The 19,276-nt window shown below is 41.5% G+C and overlaps 1 protein-coding gene and 1 long non-coding RNA gene across 12 annotated transcripts in view; one reads left to right on the forward strand and one right to left on the reverse strand.

Moving 5' to 3' along the window:
• Window positions 1-996: 996 nt before the first annotated feature.
• Window positions 997-19,276, forward strand: part of LOC121283153 (protein bfr2-like) — a 52,617-nt gene continuing 34,337 nt past the window's right edge. For 3 of the 11 annotated variants that reach the window (XM_041197319.1, XM_041197320.1, XM_041197318.1), the window contains exon 1: window positions 1,047-1,193. Coding sequence is in view for 2 of the 11 variants with exons in the window: in XM_041197313.1 (XP_041053247.1) it covers window positions 11,218-11,243 (26 nt within the window). In the remaining 9 variants the exon portion in view is untranslated. Of the gene's footprint in view, window positions 1,194-11,155; window positions 11,244-12,978; window positions 13,067-17,838; window positions 17,880-19,276 lie in introns of those variants that run through there. The other 8 variants (XR_005944200.1, XR_005944199.1, XM_041197316.1 and 5 more) reach the window with 7 other exon arrangements.
• Window positions 15,880-19,276, reverse strand: part of LOC121283154 — a 48,704-nt gene continuing 45,307 nt past the window's right edge. The window contains exon 3 of the long non-coding RNA XR_005944201.1: window positions 15,880-17,842. This is a non-coding gene — a long non-coding RNA (uncharacterized LOC121283154). The remainder of the gene's footprint in view (window positions 17,843-19,276) is intronic.

The following is a 19,276-nucleotide window of genomic DNA, read 5'->3' on the forward strand; positions in this document are numbered from 1 at the left end:
TTTCTGGAGTTTGCTGATGGTGCGGTGTTTCTGGAGTTTGCTGATGGATGGTGTTTCTGGAGTTTGCTGATGGGGCAGTTTTTCCAGAGTTTGCTGATGGGGTGGTGTTCCTGGAGTTTGCTGATGGGCAGTGTTTCTGGAGTTTGCTGATGGGGCAGTGTTTCCAGAGTTTGCTGATGGGGTGGTGTTTCTGGAGTTTGCTGATGGGCGGTGTTTCTGGAGTTTGCTGATGGGGCGGTGTTTCTGGAGTTTGCTGATGGGGCGGTGTTTCTGGAGTTTGCTGATGGGCGGTGTTTCTGGAGTTTGCTGATGGGTGGTGTTTCTGGAGTTTGCTGATAGGCGGTGTTTCTGGAGTTTGCTGATGGGGGGCAGTGTTTCTGGAGTTTAACGATGGGGCGGTATTTCTGGAGTTTGCTGATGGGCAGTGTTTCTGGAGTTTGCTGATGGGGCAGTGTTTCTGGAGTTTGCTGATGGGGGCAGTGTTTCTGGAGTTTACCAATGGGGCGGTATTTTTGGAGTTTACTGATGGGGCAGTATTTCTGGAGTTTGCTGATGGGCAGTGTTTCTGGAGTTTGCTGATGGAGGCGGTGTTTCTAGAGTTTGCCAATGGGACAGTATTTATGGAGTTTGCTGATGGGGCGGTGTTTCTGGGGTTTACCGATGGGGTGGTGTTTCTGGAGTTTGCTGATGGGGGCGGTGTTTCTGGAGTTTGCTGATGGGGTGGTGTTTCTGGCCTTTGCTGATGGGCGCTGTTTCTGGAGTTTGCAGATGGGGGCAGTGTTTCTGGAGCTTACCGATGGGGCGGTATTTCTGGAGTTTACGGATGGGGTGGTATTTCTGGAGTTTGCTGATGGGCAGTGTTTCTGGAGTTTGCCAATGGGACAGTATTTATGGAGTTTGCTGATGGGGCGGTGTTTCTGGGGTTTACCGATGGGGCGGTGCTTCTGGCCTTTGCTGATGGGCGCTGTTTCTGGAGTTTGCCAATGGGCAGTGTTTCCGGAGTTTGCAGATGGGGGCGGTGTTTCCGGAGTTTGCCAGTGGGGGCGGTGTTTCCCGCCTGTGATGAGGGTCTCGCGCTGGGTTTGAATACCGCGGCTGCGCCGGGAGACGGTTGAAGGGAGTGGGAGTGGAAGTGGAGCAGGGGCAGGCGGGACGCCCGGATTAGCACATTTACCGAAGGTAGAAGTGCACCTGTGAGTATCCGGGAGAGGGGGCGAATGTGACAAATATCATAATGTTGGGGAAATGACAGGCAAATGAATGCAAAGCGGCAAGTTCTGGAAATGCGGGTAAGGTGGGAACAGCAGAGACCAGGTCCCTAAGTGAAGGTTCCCTATCTGCCCCCGGCCTAATGCATGTGTATTTGTATCTCAGTAAGTGGCTGTCAGGAGGTGTGAGATCCACCGACTGATTCCCCTATCCCCTTGGGTGTCTTCCCTCAATCATGTGTGCAATCGCCGCCAAATTGATGCTGAGGTTCAGGTGACTTTTAGCGGGGATGGACACTTGATGCGTTGATTGGACATCCCTCTGCAAGCTTAGACCTTGGAAATGAACGAGTTAATGCAGAGTGAGGTGCTTCAAACCAAAACTCAACATATTCTTCGAGCTGGACCCAAGCACAAACAGCTGGCACTTTCCCACTTGAGTGCAGCCCATGTAACCATCTTGTCCAACACTTAAAACAGAAAATGCTGGAAACACTCAGCAGGGGTGGCAGCATCTGTGGAGAGAGAAATAAGAGTTAACGTTTCAGGTCGTGACCTTTCATTGACATTTAGCCTGATTCTGTCTGCACAGATGCTGCCAGACTTGCTAACTATTTTCAGCAGTTTCTGCTCTTATTTCAGATTTCCAACATCAGCTGTATTTTGATTTTGACCTTGTTCAGCACCATCGTCCAGAGCTCCAAACTCCTGGACGGAAGTTCATTGTTAGTTGTACTAAACCAATGTTACTCAGAGATAAAACCAAAAAAACTGCGGATGCTGGAAATCCAAAACAAAAACAAAAACAGAATTACCTGGAAAAACTCAGCAGGTCTGGCAGCATCGGCGGAGAAGAAACTCTGCAGTTTCTGATATTTTGGGAAGGTCAAATGTAGGTTCAGTGATTGCTTTGCTCAGTGCTGTACTATGACCAAGTGTGACCTTGAGCCATGTGTTTGTTGCCTCCTCAATTCTTCATCCCACTCCCATTCTGACCTCTGTCTTTGGCCTTCAACAATTCCATTGAAGCTCTGTGTAAGGTTGATAAATAGCACCTTACCTGTCTACTAGGCACTTTTCTATAGAATTAAACTTCAGATTTGATTACAGCTCCTATTCTCCTTGATAGTGATAAAGTAGGATATGTACACCATGCTTCTGTGGATGGTGGCATAAGCAGAATGGCCTGGTGCTGAGCTGCCATTTCCTTCCACCAGACTCCAGGGCTACTGGTGGTTGATCTGTTTTGCCAGCTTTTAATGCACCTTCTTCAACTCAGCTGCCTCTTTTAACAATTCACAACAGTTGGGTTTCATTTGCCTTTTACCCTTAATGTAACCATTTGATATACAGTAGGCTATTCAGCCCCTTAAGCCTTTTCTGCCATTAAGTAAGATCAAAGCTGATCTGTATCGCAACTCCATCTACACACCTTGGCTCCATATTTCTTAATATCTTTGGCTAACAAAAATATCTTGATCTCAGTCTTAAAAATTGCAATTGAAGCAACATTCACAGTCCTTTGAAAGTTCCAGGTTTTCACTACCCTGGAAAGAAATGTTTCCCGATTTCACTTCTATAATGTTGCCCTAATTTTAAGTTTATATCATCATGTTCTCATGTTCGTTTTGGTATAGAAAGAGGCTATTTGGCCCATCAACTCAGCTCTCTGTAGAGCAGTCCAGTCAGTCCCATTCCCCTGTTTTATCCCCATGGCTCAGCAAATTTATTTCCCTTGTGTAGATTGCCTTTTAAGATCATTGATTGCCTCCGCTTCCATCACCCTCATAGGAATTCAGGTCATTCCAGTTTGCTGCATTAAAACATTCTTCCTCACATCCACCCAGCATTTTTTGCCCAAAACCTTAAACCTGTGCCCCATGAGTCTTATATGATTTAGCTAAACCTGTCACACCTCTCTTGAATCTCCCCTCGATCTACTTTGCTCCAAGGAGAACAATCCCAGCTTCTCCAACTTAACCTGGTAGCTAAAATCCCTCAACCCTGGAACCATTTTGTTAAATCTCCTCTTCACCATCTCAAGACCTCACATCCTTCCTAAAGTGTGATGACCAGAAGTGAATGCAATATTATAGTTGTGACCAAACCAGAGTTTTGTGAAGATCCAGCCTAACTTCCTTGCTCTTGTTATTTATGAAGCCTAAGCTTCTATCTGCTTTGCTGACTACTCTCTCAATATGTCCTGCCTTCAAAGATTAATTCACATGACCCTCGGGTTCCTCTCTCTTTGCACCCTCTTCAGAACTGTGCCATTAAGTTTATACTGTCTTTCCCTCTCCCTTCTGCCAATATGCATCACCTCACACTTCTTGATATTAAATTCCATCTGCTACTTGTCTGTCCATTCTGCTAGTCTAACTTTGTTCTGTTGCAGTTTCCTGGCATCTTCTTCACTGTTTGCCGTACCTCCAAGTTTGGTATCAAGGCAAATTTTGAAATTTTATTTTGTTTTCCATTATCCAAGTTACTTATATTTATCAAAAAAAGCAGTGGTCCTAGCACTGACCCCAGCACTGTCTACTGTCCTCCAGTCTGCAAAACAGCCATTTACCACACTGTTTTCTGTCCTAAGCCAATATTTTTTATACAAGCTGACCCTCCTATTCCATGAGCTTCAATCTTGGTAATCAGCCTTTTATGTCGTACTTTGTCAAACGTTTTCTTAAAATCCATCTGGACAAATCCATTGCATTCACTTAATCAACTTTGTCTGTTACTTCAAAAATATCCAATTAGGTTAGTTATACATGATCTGCCTTTTACAAATCTGTGCTGGCCCACCTTAATTAACTCAAACCTCTCCAAGTGCCTGTTGATATTCCCTGATTATCATTTCTAAAACCTTACCCACCACCCATGCTAAATAGACCAATCTGTAGTTACTAGGATCGTCCTGACACTGTTTCACGAATAAGCGTGTCACGTTTGTCACTCACCAATCTTCTGGCACCTCCCTCATATCTGGGTAAGATTGGAAGATTATGGCAAGCTCTTCCGCTATCTCCACCCCCACTTTCTGTAGCGATCTTGGGTGCAAGCCATCTGGACCAGACGACTTATCCATTCACAGAATATCACAGTGCAGAAGAGGCCCTTCTGCCCATCGAGTCTGCACCAACATGTGAGAAACACCTGACCTACCTACCTAATCCCATTTACCAGCACTTGGCCCATAGCCTTGAATGTTATGACATGCCAAGTACTCATCCAGGTACTTTGTAAAGGATGTGAGGCAACCCACCTCCACCACCCTCCCAGGCAGTGCATTCCAGACTGTCACCACCCTCTGGGTAAAATTTTTTCTCTCATTCCCCCCAAAACCTCCTGCCCCTCAGCTTGAACTTATGTCCCTTGTGACTGACCCTTCAACTAAGGGGAACAGCTGCTCCCTATCCACCCTGTCCATGCCCTTCATAATCTTATACACCTCAATCAGGTCGCTCCTCAGTCTTCTCTGCTCCAACGAAAACAACCCAAGTTTATCCAACCTCTCTTCATAACGTAAATGTTTCATCCCAGGCAACATCCTGGTGAATCTCCTCTGCACCCTCTCCAGTGCAATCACATCCTTCCTATAACGTGGTGACCAGAACTGCACACAGTACTCCAGCTGTGTCCTCACCGAGGTTCTATACTCCAACATGACCTCCCTACTTTTGTAATCTATGCCTCGATTGATAAAGGCAAGTGTCCCATATGCCTTTTTCACCACCCCACTAACATGCCCCTCCGCCTTCAGAGATCTATGGACACACACGCCAAGGTCCCTTTGTTCCTCGGAACTTCCTAGTGTCATGCCGTTCATTGAATACTTCCTTGTCAAATTATTCCTCCCAAAGTGTGTCACCTTACACTTTTCAGGGTTAAATTCCATCTGCCACTTATCTGCCCATTTGACCATCCCGTCTATATCTTACTTTAGCCCAAGACACTCAACCTCACTGTTAACCACCTGGCCAATCTTTGTGTCATTCGCAAACTTACTAATCCTACCCCCCACATAGTCATCTATGATGTTAATATAAATGACGAATAATAGGGGACCCAGCACAGATCACTGTGGTACGTCACTGGACACTGGCTTCCAGTCACTAAAGCATCCTTCTGTCATCACTTTCTGTCTCCTACAACTAAGCCAGTTTTGAACCAAATTACCCTGTATCCCATGTGCATTTGCCTTCTTTATAAGTCTCTCATGTGGGACCTTGTCAAAGGTTTTGCTGCAATCCATATAAACTACATCAACTGCACTACTGTCATTTGCACACTTGGTCACCTCCTCAAAAAATTCAATCAAATTTGTTAGTCATCACCTCCCTCTGACAAAGCCATGCTGACTATCCCTGATCAAACCTTGCCTCTCCAAGTGGAGACAGATTCTCTCCTTCAGCATTTTCTCCAATAGTTTCCCTACCACTGACGTAAGACTTACTGGCCTGTAGATCCCTGGCTTATCTCCAGAACCCTTAAATAGCAGAATCACATTAGCTGTTCTCCAGTCCTCTGGCACCTCCCCCGTAGCCAGAGAGGAATTAAAAATTTGGGTCAGAGCCCCTGCGGTCTCCTCCCTTGCCTCTCTCAGCAGTCTGGGACACAAATCATCCGGACCTGGAGATTTGTCCACTTTTAAGCCTGCCAACACCTCCGATACCTTGTCGCTTCCTATATCAAGCTGCCTAAGAATTTCGCAGTCTCTCTCCCTGAGTTCGATACCTTCATCCTCATTTTCTTGGGAGAAGACGGATGTGAAGTATTCGTTCAACACTCTACCGATGTCCTCTGGCTCCACCCATAGATTGCCCCCTTGGTCCCTTATGGGCCCTACTCTTTCCCTGGTTATCCTCTTCCCATTTATGTACTTATAGAATATCTTGGGATTTTCCTTACTTTTAGCAGCCAGAGCTTTCTCATATCCCCTCTTTGCTCTCCTAATTGATTTCTTAAGCTCCACCTGTACTTTTTGTACTCCACTAATGCCTCTGCTGATTTCCTTCCCTTGTACCTGCTAAAAGCCTTTCTTTCTTTCTCATCTTATCCTGAATGTCTCTGGACATCCATGGTTCTCTGGGTTTGTTACTCCTTCCTATCACCCTAGAGGGAACATGTTAAGCCTGTACCTTCCCCATTTCCTTTTTGAATGCCCCCCACTGCACCTCTGTAGATTTCCCCACAAGTAGCTGTTCCCAGTCTACCTTGGCCAGATACTGCCTTATTTTACTAAAATCCACTCTCCCCCAATCCAAAACATTTTTTTGCAACTTGTCTACTTCTTTGTCCACAACAAGCTTAAATTTTACCATGTTGTGGTTGCTATCGCTAAAATGCTTCGCCACCACCACCTCAGCCACCTGTCCGGCTTCATTCCCCAGAATTAGGTCCAGCACTGTTCCGTCCCTTGTTAGAACCTTGACATATTGACCTTAAAACGTTCTCCTGTACACATTTCAAGAAATCCACTCCATCCAAGCTCTTTACACCATGTCTATCGCAATTAATGTTGGGAAAGTTGAAATCTCCTAATATTTTATTATAAGATTCTAAGTATCTTAAGTACATCCAGCCATCCATTACTTCTACTATCTCAGTTTCTACCAATATTTGTCAGCATCCTCTTAATAAACACTGATACAAAATACTCATTAAGTATTCTAGCCTAGTCCTGCATCTCTAAGCAATATCACCATCTTTATCCGTGATAAGACCCATCCAGCCTCTGACTTTCTGTCTACATAGAAGGCTTTTGCATTCCCTTTAATGTTACCTATCAGCCTAATCACATATTATCTTTTTCAGTCTTATTTTTCTTTTCACTTCCCCCATCAATATTGTATTTGGCCTCGCTTTCACTTGAAGAATACATCTGGCATGCATCATAGACCCTCTTTTCTTGTTTCATCATAACCTCTAGCAACGTTGTCATGCAAGGATGGATGAGTTCCCCATCTTTCTCCTTTTTGGAATATACCTAGCCTGCACCTGAATCATTACTCCATACCACTGCCCCTCCACACACACAAAGATCACCCATTGTTCTGTCACAGTTTTTCCTATCAGTCTTGGCTAATCCCCTGTCACCCCATTGAAGTTAGCTCTCTTCCAATTCAGGTGTTCTGCTTTGGATTATTCCTTGCTCTTCTCCATTACTAATCTATACCTTATGATATAATACAAAAACAGAATTACCTGGAAAAACTCAGCAGGTCTGGCAGCATCGGCGGAGAAGAAAAGAGTTGACGTTTCGAGTCCTCATGACCCTTCGACAGAACTTGAGTTCGAGTCCAGGAAAGAGCTGAAATATAAGCTGGTTTAAGGTGTGTGTGTGGGGGGCGGAGAGATAGAGAGACAGAGAGGTGGAGGGGGTTGGTGTGGTTGTAGCGACAAACAAGCAGTGATAGAAGCAGATCATCAAAAGATGTCAACAACAATAGTACAATAGAACACATAGGTGTTAAAGTTAAAGTTGGTGATATTATCTAAACGAATGTGCTAATTAAGAATGGATGGTAGGGCACTCAATGTATAGCTCTAGTGGGTTTTTTTTTATTTTATATAATGGAAATAGGTGGGAAAAGGAAAATCTTTATAATTTATTGGGAAAAAAAAAAAGAAGGGGGAAACAGAAAGGGGGTGGGGATGGGGGAGGGGACTCACGACCTAAAGTTGTTGAATTCAATATTCAGTCCGGAAGGCTGTAAAGTCCCTAGTCGGAAGATGAGGTGTTGTTCCTCCAGTTTGCGTTGGGCTTCACTGGAACAATGCAGCAAGCCAAGGACAGACATGTGGGCAAGAGAGCAGGGTGGAGTGTTAAAATGGCAAGCGACAGGGAGGTTTGGGTCATTCTTGCGGACAGACCGCAGGTGTTCTGCAAAGCGGTCGCCCAGTTTACGTTTGGTCTCTCCAATGTAGAGGAGACCACATTGGGAGCAACGAATGATCAGTCTTACCCACGAGTCCCTGCACAGACACTTGTCCACCTCATTCCCCAGCATCAGATACACCAATGACTCCTTCCTAGGTAGACCAGGATCATACTGGTCAAGGAAGTTCTCCTGAACACCCACTCACTTTTCCAGAACCGTTTCATCTAACTCCGGGTCACGGGGAGTCGGAGCCTATCCTGACAGGCAATGGGCAGGAGGTGAGGTATACCCACGATAGGATGCCAGTCCACCACAGGGCACATACTTGGGGACAGTTTATCATAGCCAATTCACTGAACCAGCACAACTTTGAAAGGTGGGCGAAAACCAGAGCACCCGATGGAAAATAGAAGATGTTGGAAACACTCAACAAGTCAGGCACAGCATCTGTGGGGACAAGTGAGAGCAAGTTGCATAATATTGGATTGTATTCCCTTGAGTTTAGATGATTTACAAGTGATTTAATTGACATCTTTAAAATGATTAAGGAATTTTAGAGTAGATACAGGCCCAGTTCATGATCGTGTTGGAAAAAGAGGATGCTCCTAGAGGAGACATACATGTGAATTAGGAGCAGAAGTAGGCCATTCAACCTTTCGAGCCTGCTTCGCCATTCAATAAATCATAGTTGATCTGATTGTAACCTCAACTCCACATTCCCGCCTACACCCGATAACCTTTCAACCCTTTGTTTATCAAGTATCTATCTGCCTCTGCTTTGCAAATGTTCAAAAACCTTGCTTCCACCGTGAGTTCCAAAGACTCTTAGCCCTCAGAAAAAAATTCTCCTCATCCCAGGCAACCCCTTATTTTGAAACAGGAGACCCTAGTTCTAGATTCTCCAACAAGAGGAAACATCTTTTCCACATCTACTCTGTCAAGACTCCTCAGGATCTTTTATGTTTCAATCAAGTTGCCTCTCTCCTAACTCCAGCAGATATAAGCCTAGCTTTCCAACCTTTCCTCATAAGATAACCCACCCATTCCAGGTATTAGCCTGATAAACCTTCTCTGAACTGCTTCCAAAGCATTTACGTCCTTCCTTAAGTAAGAAAACCAATACTGTACACAGTACTCCAGAAGGACAGGATCCATTTGGTTAGAGTTGAGAAGCAAGGGTATGATCATACTCCTGAGGGTATTCTATAAGCCTCCAAATAGTGAGTAGTGAGAGAGAGGAGAAAATCTGCAGGGAAATCATAGAAATGTGCAAAAACTATAGATTGGTGATGCTGAGGGACTTTTAATTACCCAAACATCGAATGGCATAATGTTGGAGTAGCAAGAAAGGAAGGGAAGGAATTTCCAAAATGTGTTTAGTATCACCAATCTATAGTTTTTGCACATTTCTATGATTTCCCTGCAGATTTGCTCCCCTTTCTCTCACTACTCACTGTTTGGAGGCTTATAGAATACCCTCAGGAATATGATCATACCCTTGCTTCTCAACTCTAACCAAATGGATCCTGTCCTAGTGGAGTACTGTGTACAGTATGGGTCTCCTTATTTAAGGAAGGATGTAAATGCTTTGGAAGCAGTTCAGAGAAGCTTTATTAAGTTAATACCTAGAATGGGATGGTTACCTTATGAGGAAAGGTTGGAAAGCTAGGCTTGTATCTGCTGGAGTTTAGAAGAGAGAGAGGCAACTTGTTTGAAACATACTAGATCCTGAGGAGTCTTGACAGGGTGGATGTGGAGAATTGTTTCCTCCTGTTGGAGAATCTAGAACTAGGGTTCTCTGTTTCAAAATGAGGGGTCGCCCGAGATGAGGAGAAATTTTTTCTGAGGGTTGTGAGGCTTTAGAACTCATGCTGTAAGCAGAGTCTTTAAATATTTCTAAGGTAGAGGTAGATAGATTCTTGATAAACAAGGGGTTGAAAGGTTATCGGGTGTAGGTGGGAATGTGGAGTTGAGGTTACAATCATCTTATTGAATGATGGAGCAGGCTCAAAGGGTCGAATGGCCTACTCCTGCTCCTAATTCATATATATGTCTCCTCGAGGGACATTCACTCTTTCCAACACTATCATGTTCTGAGCCTGTATCTACTCTAAAATCCCTTAATCATTTAAAAGATGTCAGCTAAATCATCTAAACTCAGGAATACAATCAAAGATTATGCAACTTGCTCTCACTTGTCCCCAAAGGTGCTATGCCTGACTAGTTGAATGTTTCCAATATTTTCTATTTTGCAGGTTTCCAGCATTTAGCATACTTTCTTTTTTGTTCCGTCAAAAGTTTTCATAGTGTCCTCACACGGCATGATTTCAAGTCCCATGTATTTTCAAATAATTTTTTAAATGTATGTCACATCAGCAAAAATGACACGAGGAAGAATTTTTTTATGCAGCAAGTGGTTAGCACATGGAATGTGCTGCTTGCGCATTTTGTGCAAGCAAATTCAATTATGGCTTTGTAAAGGAAATTGGATAATTACCTGAAGAGGGAATTTTCAGGGCTTTGGGAAGGGCAGGGAGTGGGACTAGCTGAATTGCTCCTGTAGAGAGCCAGCAGGAACAAGAAAGGCCAAAGGGCCTCCTCTGTGCTGTAACCGTTCCATGGTGATCCCATGGGTTTATTTAAGCCATTTGCCCTATCTCCCAACTTTACTGCATCTTCGGAATGAATTGAATTATTTCCTTGTGATATAGAAACATTTGGTTAAAATAATATAATTGATAAAAGCAGAAAAATGCTTATGCTACCTGTATGACAGTTCTCTGCTGTGTTAATGCATATTTTAACGGGATTGACACTCACATTAAAATTGCAGATGTAGGAATGTCAGTTGTATTAAGTGTTCATTTCCAACTTATACCAATGGCAATTTCTAAGATCTTGTAGAAAGTTTAGCAATACCATCTGCTGCCCAGAACAGCTCTTATTAACATTAGTTAATCTTGTTAGAACTGCTGCAAACTCTTATCTTTCTTAACTGTTGCTTCTGCAACAGTTTTCTTTTCCTTCTTACTGCAGCTTTGGAGCTGCCACATAGATGACAGAGAACAGCAAGAAAAAGATGTGGAAGTTAGACAGGTCACTTACTAGATGTGGATTTAGAAAGAACAATGGGAGCGGCACAAGAAGTTGGGAGGTGGGCTGCTGAAATAAAAGTTGACAGATTAGCCCATGCTAAATGTTAGTGAATATTCTTAATTGTCCTTGGTGGTGGCTGTGCCAATGTTCTTCAAATAATTGATTGCAAGAGAGATTTGTATTATGCAACATGATGTTGTGGCAAATATAACAAGGAAGACAATGGATAAGAAAATGAGACAAAGCAAAGATGTTCATTTATGGACTTCACATCGAGTTTTTTAATTTGAGAAATCAAGCTAGAATTCAGATCTGTGGTGCAAGAGAGCACTATTGACAACAACTTGTATTTATGCCTTTAATAATGTAGTAAAACATCCCAAAGGTGCTTCACAGGAGTGCATCAAACAGAATTTGACACCAAGCCACATGTACCTGCTATAAGATATTTTAGATGATTCAGAATCAGTGATTCCAGTTCTCTATGTTCTGCAGTTCATATTACATGATGTTGAAATTCAGAGTGCATCAACTTCCAGTTGGTTGTATCGCGTGAGCTGCAGCATATTGAAAGAATCGTTGGTTCATGTCACTAATTTTAACTGTTGCTCTTTTCCCCAATCTATAAGTTATGATGCCCTATAGTATGGCCAACAATATGGGCTTCTTTATTCTGTTGCCTTCTGTTTGTTGTAACTGCCAACTCAAACTACATATTTAAAATATTCATTTGTCTTTTTAAAGTAAAGCATAAATTTTAGGATATATTTTATTTAAAATTTTAAAGTGAGTCCTCAAAGTTTAACTTTTTTTCTTTTAGTGTGTAACATAATATGTTTGGCAATCATGATGAAAACTGAATTGGGTTGGAGCTGCCAACCAAAATAAGAAAAAAGGGGATAATCAGTTGCATCCCTACAGATTCACCTCTAAATAGTCTTAAATAATAATTAGCTACATTCCTACATACAGACTTTGAGGTTCCTTTATCTGACCAATACCATTCTGAATGGAAGTTCAGAATTCACTTTTCATTTTTATTCTCTGCTCACAGTTGGCCTTTAACATAGCCTTTATTGTTTTTAACAAGCACACTTTTGCCAAACTTTATATTGCATATTGATCTAAAAGCTTTTAGTTATAATTCTTGTTCTTGTTTTTCGATATACTATCCCTTCCTCCTCCAAACTCGTCTTGAATACAATCTGTGTAGAGTTTGTAGATTTATATTCAAGCATGAGACCATCTTTTTTTTTCATATATAAAATATAAATTTATACACACACACACTCACCCAGATTTACTACATCACCACCCTCAACTCCAAGGTTATTGCTATGCTATTTGATTGCCTGTCTGACAAGCATTTATGGATTAACTTCTGTAAAACATCTTGGAGCACTTCCCTATATCAAACTCTCAATAGGAGCAGTTCATGTTAATTTTCTCTTTCACTATCCAGTTGAATGGTTCTACACCTCTTTGGTTCCAATCTCATTTGTCCAATTGTAGCCAGAACATTTCAGTGAAAGACTTTTCTTCCCACCCTGCTGCCTCACGAGGCCTCCAAAGATCCAACCTTGTCTGCCTTCTCTTCAGCTACATACTGTCCTGTAGTTACGTTATGCAGTCCATGTGTTGTAGGTACACCCACAGTGCTGTTAGGGAGGGAGTTCCAGGATTACCAGCAGATCTTCTATGAGGAATGTCTCGGGTGAACAACATTAATGTGGTCTGTACAAAGTATACAAGGGCACCTTAAAAAAAGAGACTTGTAAACTTCTGAATTGCAGACCACCTCTCTTGGGAAAACACTGCAGCTAACCAACCATGTGGAGGCAAGCACTAAACTTGGTTCAGCACGCTTTGGGGATCATAAAGGTAAACCTGCAACATCCAACGTGCATAGATGTGACCAACCTGCAGACGTTCCCACAAGCACCAGTGATGACAAAATTAATTACCAGTTCAGTGGACATCCATGCCAAACTTGCACCACGCTCTTGTCCTGAGAGGAACCACAGGAGACGATGAAGTCACCTACAGCTTGGACACAATTGAATAACAAAGAATCTCCTCCAATTTAAATTAAGTACCATATTTTGCCAACTTATTTTACTTACTCGGGCACTGGAGGTTTTGTATAAAAACAAAAATATCAATTACTATACTCCTACATTTAAATTCTTGCATTTAATGAATCTCTACTGTAATGATGATGTGGTTAGCAGCTAACAATTAAGCCCCAAAAGATAGACATGAACAAACACATGAATAGAAATGTTTTGTTACTTTACATGTTAATGACTCGAATGGAGGTAGCATAAGAAAATCTTCAAGTTTGTAAGTTACACCAAAATATAAATCTGAAAAAGGAAGTTATATCAATTCATTTCCATGTTGCAGTTTCTATCAGTGCAAGCAAATTATGTTGGTGTTTAGCTTCCATGTGAGCAGCAGTCCAAAATACTGTGTGCTCACTCATGTTTCCAGATCTGTTTGCTCCTCTTTCTTTCAACCACCTATCTAATCTCTTAATAAATTTTGGCATGGTCTCTGCTTCAATCACTGACTCCAGTAGTGCATTCCACAGCCTCTAAGTAAAAATTTTCTCCTGTTCTCTGTTCTAAATCTCTTACATTTAATCATTACAACCGTTTGGTACTGAGGAAAGGATGCAAAGCAAGACCACTAGACTAATTCCCAATTTCAATCACCTTGGTTATCAAGATAGATGAAAAGAATTGGACTGGCCACTACGTAACAATGTGGAAAATTTCCCAGATATATCCTGTCGACAAAAAACAGGACAAATCCAATCCAGCCAATTAGCAATGTGATGGAAGATGTCATCGCCAATACTATTAAGTGGCACTCACACAGTAATAACCTGGGCCCTAATTTTCCAGTCTCGTGAACGACGGGCATCATCATGGGCAAGACGGGAAAAGTTGGAGAGTAGTCAAAGACTTTTGGCTGGTCTCCAAATTTTCCCGTCCTGCCCACGATGATGCCCGCTGCTGGCAGGACCGGAAAATCCTGCTGCTGGTCAACAGTGCTCAGATTGGGTTCCATTGGGCCACTCAGCTTGAGTCTCATTACAGCCTTGGTCCAAACATGGACAAAAGAGCTGAATTCAAGAGGTAAGGTGAGAGTGACTGCCCTTGACATCAAAGCAGCTTTTGACACAATCCAGGAACCTTAGTAAAATTGAAGTTAACGGGATTCGGTGGAAAACTCCACTGTTTGGAGCCATGCCTAGCACAAAGGAGGGTGGTTGTCAGAGGCCAATCATTTCAGCCCCAGGACATCACTGCAGGAGTTCCTCTGAATAGTGCTCAATTTACATGGCTCCCTGCCAAGCAATGTCTTGATATTAAGATTCTCTTTCTAGTTTTCAAATCCTCAATGGCTTTGCCTCTCCCCATGTCTGCAATCTCCTCCAACACCACTACCCTCCAAGATATCTATGCTCTTCTAATTCTGGCCTCTTGTGCATTCTCAATTTTAATTGCTCTACCATTGGAGGCTGTCCCTTCAATTGCTTAGGCCCCAAGCTCCGGAACTCCTTCCCTACACTCTCCGTCTCCCTACCTCACTTTCCTCCTAGAAAACACTCCTTAAAACCTACCTCTTTTGACCAAGCTTTTGCTCATCTAAGCTAATATCGCCTTATGTGGCTCAGGGTCATACGTTTTATCATGCTCCTGTGAAGCGGCTTGGGATATTTCACCATATTAAAGGTGCTTTATAAATGTCCTAAGCCCAGCCATCTTCAACAGCTTTGTCAGTGACCTTCCCTCCATCTTAAGGTCAGAAGTGGGAGTGTTCGCTGGCGATACCACAGTGTTCATTATCGTTCATGACTTCTCATATGCAGTAAGACCTGGATAACATTCAGGCTTGTGCTGATATGTGATGTGAATGTTATTTGCCACACAAGTGCCAGGCAATGACCGTGTCCAACAAGAGAGAATCTAACCATCTCCCCTTGACATTCAACGGCATTACCATTGCTAAATCGCCCACTATCAAAATCCTGGGAATTATCATTGACCAGAAACTGAACTGGAATCCATATAAAAACAAAAGCAGGTCAGAAGCTGAATAATCTGTGGTGACCACCTGATTCCCCAAGCCTTTCCACCACCTATGAAGCAAAAATCAGGAATGATGGAATGCTCTCCACTTGCCTGGATGAGTGGAGCTCAAGAAGCTCAACACCATCCAGGACAAATCAACCTGTTTGATTGGCAACTCATCCACCCCCTTAAATAAGTACTCCCTCTACCACTGGCACAAAATGACTGCATTGTGCAGCATCTACAAGATGCACTTCATCAACCGGCCAGGGTGTTTTACAACCTCAAAAAACTGTGACCTCGGCCACATTGAGGGATAAGGGCAGCAGGTGCATAGGAACACCATCACATACGTTCCCCTTCATTATCACTGGGTCACAATCCTGGGACTTCCCACCAAACAACACTGAGCGTGTAGGTACATCTCACAAATTGCAGCAATTCAATAAGGCAACTCACCACATGAGGGCAACTTGGGATTTGACAAATGTTGGCTTTGTCAATGTTGCCAGCATCCTGTGGATGAATAAATGAAAAAAGCTCTGAAGAAGAGTCATACGGACTCTCAACCTTAACTCTGTTTCTCTCTCCACAGATGCTGCCAGACCTGAGTTTTTCCAGCATTTTCTGTTTTTATATAAAATGAGAAAAGCATTCACTTCATAACAAAAATTTGTGTTACTATAAAACAGTATATCCCTCTGACCTACTGTGAGCTGTCCAACAGGAGAACTGTTGGTAGTAATAACCTATTTATTCAACCAGATCCATTTTACAATGAAATTCTTCAAATGTGCAACAGTTGCCTCTTCAAAATAAATAATATTTCTTCCACAGCCATTAGTGCAGGTGCCATGGCTTCTTTTCTGTGCATCACATCATTTCATTGTTGCTTCTCTGGAGGTCAGATTTAACGTTGACTTTACTCTTCAGTGTCACAAACCATGCCTAAGCTAAAGCTATCGAAATTAGTCCTGCTGTATCCAAATTAAGAGGTATTCTGCCAGATGGATGGCTTTATTACTGTTCTTCCTGAAGAAACCTATGATATTGCAATATAGTTATGTGTTCTTACATTTGCAAGCCATTCTTCTGATTCTCTCAGGAGTTACAGCCTGGGTAAAGAGGTTTTCCTCGGTGTTGATTCATAGCTTTTATTCCCCACAATTAATGGAGCCGAATATTCTACTGATTTACCACATAATCACTTACATATATTTGTGTATCTCCATCCTGTTTTATGTTGGTTGAAGGCAGTTTACAAGCAGGGATTTTGTGTGGAGCTTCCTTTGCTCTGACATCGTGAAAGGGGTGTTCTGTCCTTATTCATGATGCCACAGTAGGGAGTGCAGCCCACAATCGATTGTTCTCTTTCACAAAGGAAGAGTTTTTACCTCAGAGGTGTGCTTCCAAACTAGCTCCAATCACTAGTCGGAAAGTTTAAAAAAAAGAACGATTATTATAAATAAGTGCAAAGGTAGATCATTTTAAAAGAATTTATGGTTATAGTGTAATTCAGTAAAATATATTTTTTTCTGACTTATTATTTGATTGTTCATTGTTGTTGATTCTCCCACTATCTTTCAATTGAGAATATAATGAATTTAGAAGAAAAAGGTTTCACAAGTGTGCTCATAAGAACAGCTCTACATTCTGCACACCAATATAGTTTCCATTTAAAATTGTTATAGTTTTCCTCATTTTAATTCATTGACTAAAAGTATCAACAAGAAGTCATGGGACACGATGACAGCTTCTGTTTTATGTCAAAGATTGGGAACGTATTATGTGGTGTGCAAAGGCTGGACATTAATATTGGCTGGGTGTGTTATTTCAGAAGTGAAACTGGAGCAATCTGCACAGTCAGACCCAACAGTTAGTAGTGTTATATACATTCTGAGATATTGTTTCAGGATTTTTTTTAAGGAATGTTGAGATTGAATGTTTTTTTAAATACTTGCTAAGGTGTGGTAATGCTGGGATGTGGAATATATTTTGACTTTTTAGGCATTTAGTGATCGTATTAAGCACTCGGAAGGGGTATTTAATGTTGAGATTTGCCAAGTACTGGATTTGCTGGTGATACCAATATCGTGTAGATGAAATAAATGGGGGAAAAATCACTTCATACCAAAATATTCCTATTACTATAAAATAGTGTATCCTTCTGACATACTGTGAGCAGTGCAATAGGAGAACTGCTGGTAGTAATAACCTATTTATTCAACTAGTTCCATTTTACAATGAAATTCCTCAAATGTGACCTCTATCAGTTGCATCTGCAAAATACGCAACATTTCTTCCACAGCTATTACTGCTAGTATCATGGCTTTTCTTGTTGCTCTGTTTTATTTTCATTTTTTTTCACTGTTTTTTGTAAAGAAGGTGCCCCCTCCATTATGAAATGCAGTCCAGAGAACTGTATGCATTCTGTGACTTCCTGTAATGATTTCTTGATGTCAGCAAGTTTTTCCTACACTGTTGTTGGGAACACCATATTCACCATCTGGGTTTCCATCTGCCAGGCATGGTATTGGAAGGCTTTGGTCATCCATCCTGTTGACCTAAAGATAGCCTGCAACAGAAATGTACCAACCAGTTCAATATATTAGGTCAGTAAACTTTATTTATTCTCTGTTCAGCTTACACTCCAAAACTTCACCCCCTTGTGATACTTCCCTTTAATTGGCCCCATCACTTTAAAGTTTATTTGTGCACAATTTTTCATTCCCTACAGATGCCTAAATCTATAACTAGATCTGTGAATACATATGCAACTGGATGACCCAAGAAATTGGACCAACCAGTTGTTAACAATTTAGAGTTGAATTGCATCCGGAGATAAAAATTGGGCCGTCAAGGATTTAGAATTTCAAGGCTTTATAGTTCACTTGTGTTAAATAAGCAGAGATACTACCCAGGGGACTAGCTGAGTGACAAGATTGTTTGCCAGTTAGAAGTACATTAATTCACTGTCAGTAATTAACCTAGCTGTTCAGTGGCAAGTTTGTTGAAATGTTATAAATTCTGCTTAACAACCAAAAATTAGTCAACTAAATGTTTACATTACAAAAATATAAATAAACTTCTGCAGCTCTTTGGTAACGCCAACTGAAACCTAAAAAAAAACAAGTTTTAATATGAGCTGCACATATTAAAACAAAAGAACAAGGATATCCCAGAGTCCACTGGCAGACTGACAAACTCCTATTTGATGTCAAAGCATGAACTTTAATGTTGCAATAATTAGTAGTGTTTCCAAAGCATACAGATTCTAAAATTTAAGCACATTAAAACCACCTAAAAGATATTGAAGGCTAAAGTAGTTGTAACATGAAGTATGAAAGCAAGGGACAAATATCATTTAGAAACAAAAAGATACCAATTCAGAATAAGGTGATAAAACTATTGTGTAGTTTAATTGAATAAGATCCAACTTTGAAGGAGTTTGTTATTTTGTATAAATCATTATTTTTCTCAATAGTTTTTTAAAGGAAAATTCAATGAAGCTTCTCTGATACTGCTACATGGTGTACTTAGCCGATGAGCTCTCCAGGCATATGACCCAGAAAAGTCTCAGGTTATTTGAGGGCAGTAGTCAGGTAGAGGGGCTGCAATTGGTCTTGCTCCCCTACAGAAGTGGAGATGGAATACTGTTGATGTTCATACAATATAAACTTTTGTAAAAGTCGAATTTCCAAGACAGGTTTTTAGGCAAAAGTCAGGGGATGGAATTTTACAGGGGTAATATTTTTGAAAGATTGATATGCCTGCTTGATTTGGATCCAAAGAAGATAGTTGCAATGGAATAAAGTAAAAACCAACAACAGTAAAGAATTTGCATTGATTCTCTAACAATTACTTATTTTATAACATTGCAAACTATGCACATTTCATCCAACTTGATATAAATACACACCACAATAAATTAACTACACTTCACATTGAAATCCTTTAAAATCACTCTGATCACTATCTGAATCACCGAACAATTTGTCCTAATGGCCTG

The sequence above is a fragment of the Carcharodon carcharias genome, chromosome 10 (genome assembly GCF_017639515.1).
Source record: "Carcharodon carcharias isolate sCarCar2 chromosome 10, sCarCar2.pri, whole genome shotgun sequence".
Taxonomy (NCBI): domain Eukaryota; kingdom Metazoa; phylum Chordata; class Chondrichthyes; order Lamniformes; family Lamnidae; genus Carcharodon; species Carcharodon carcharias.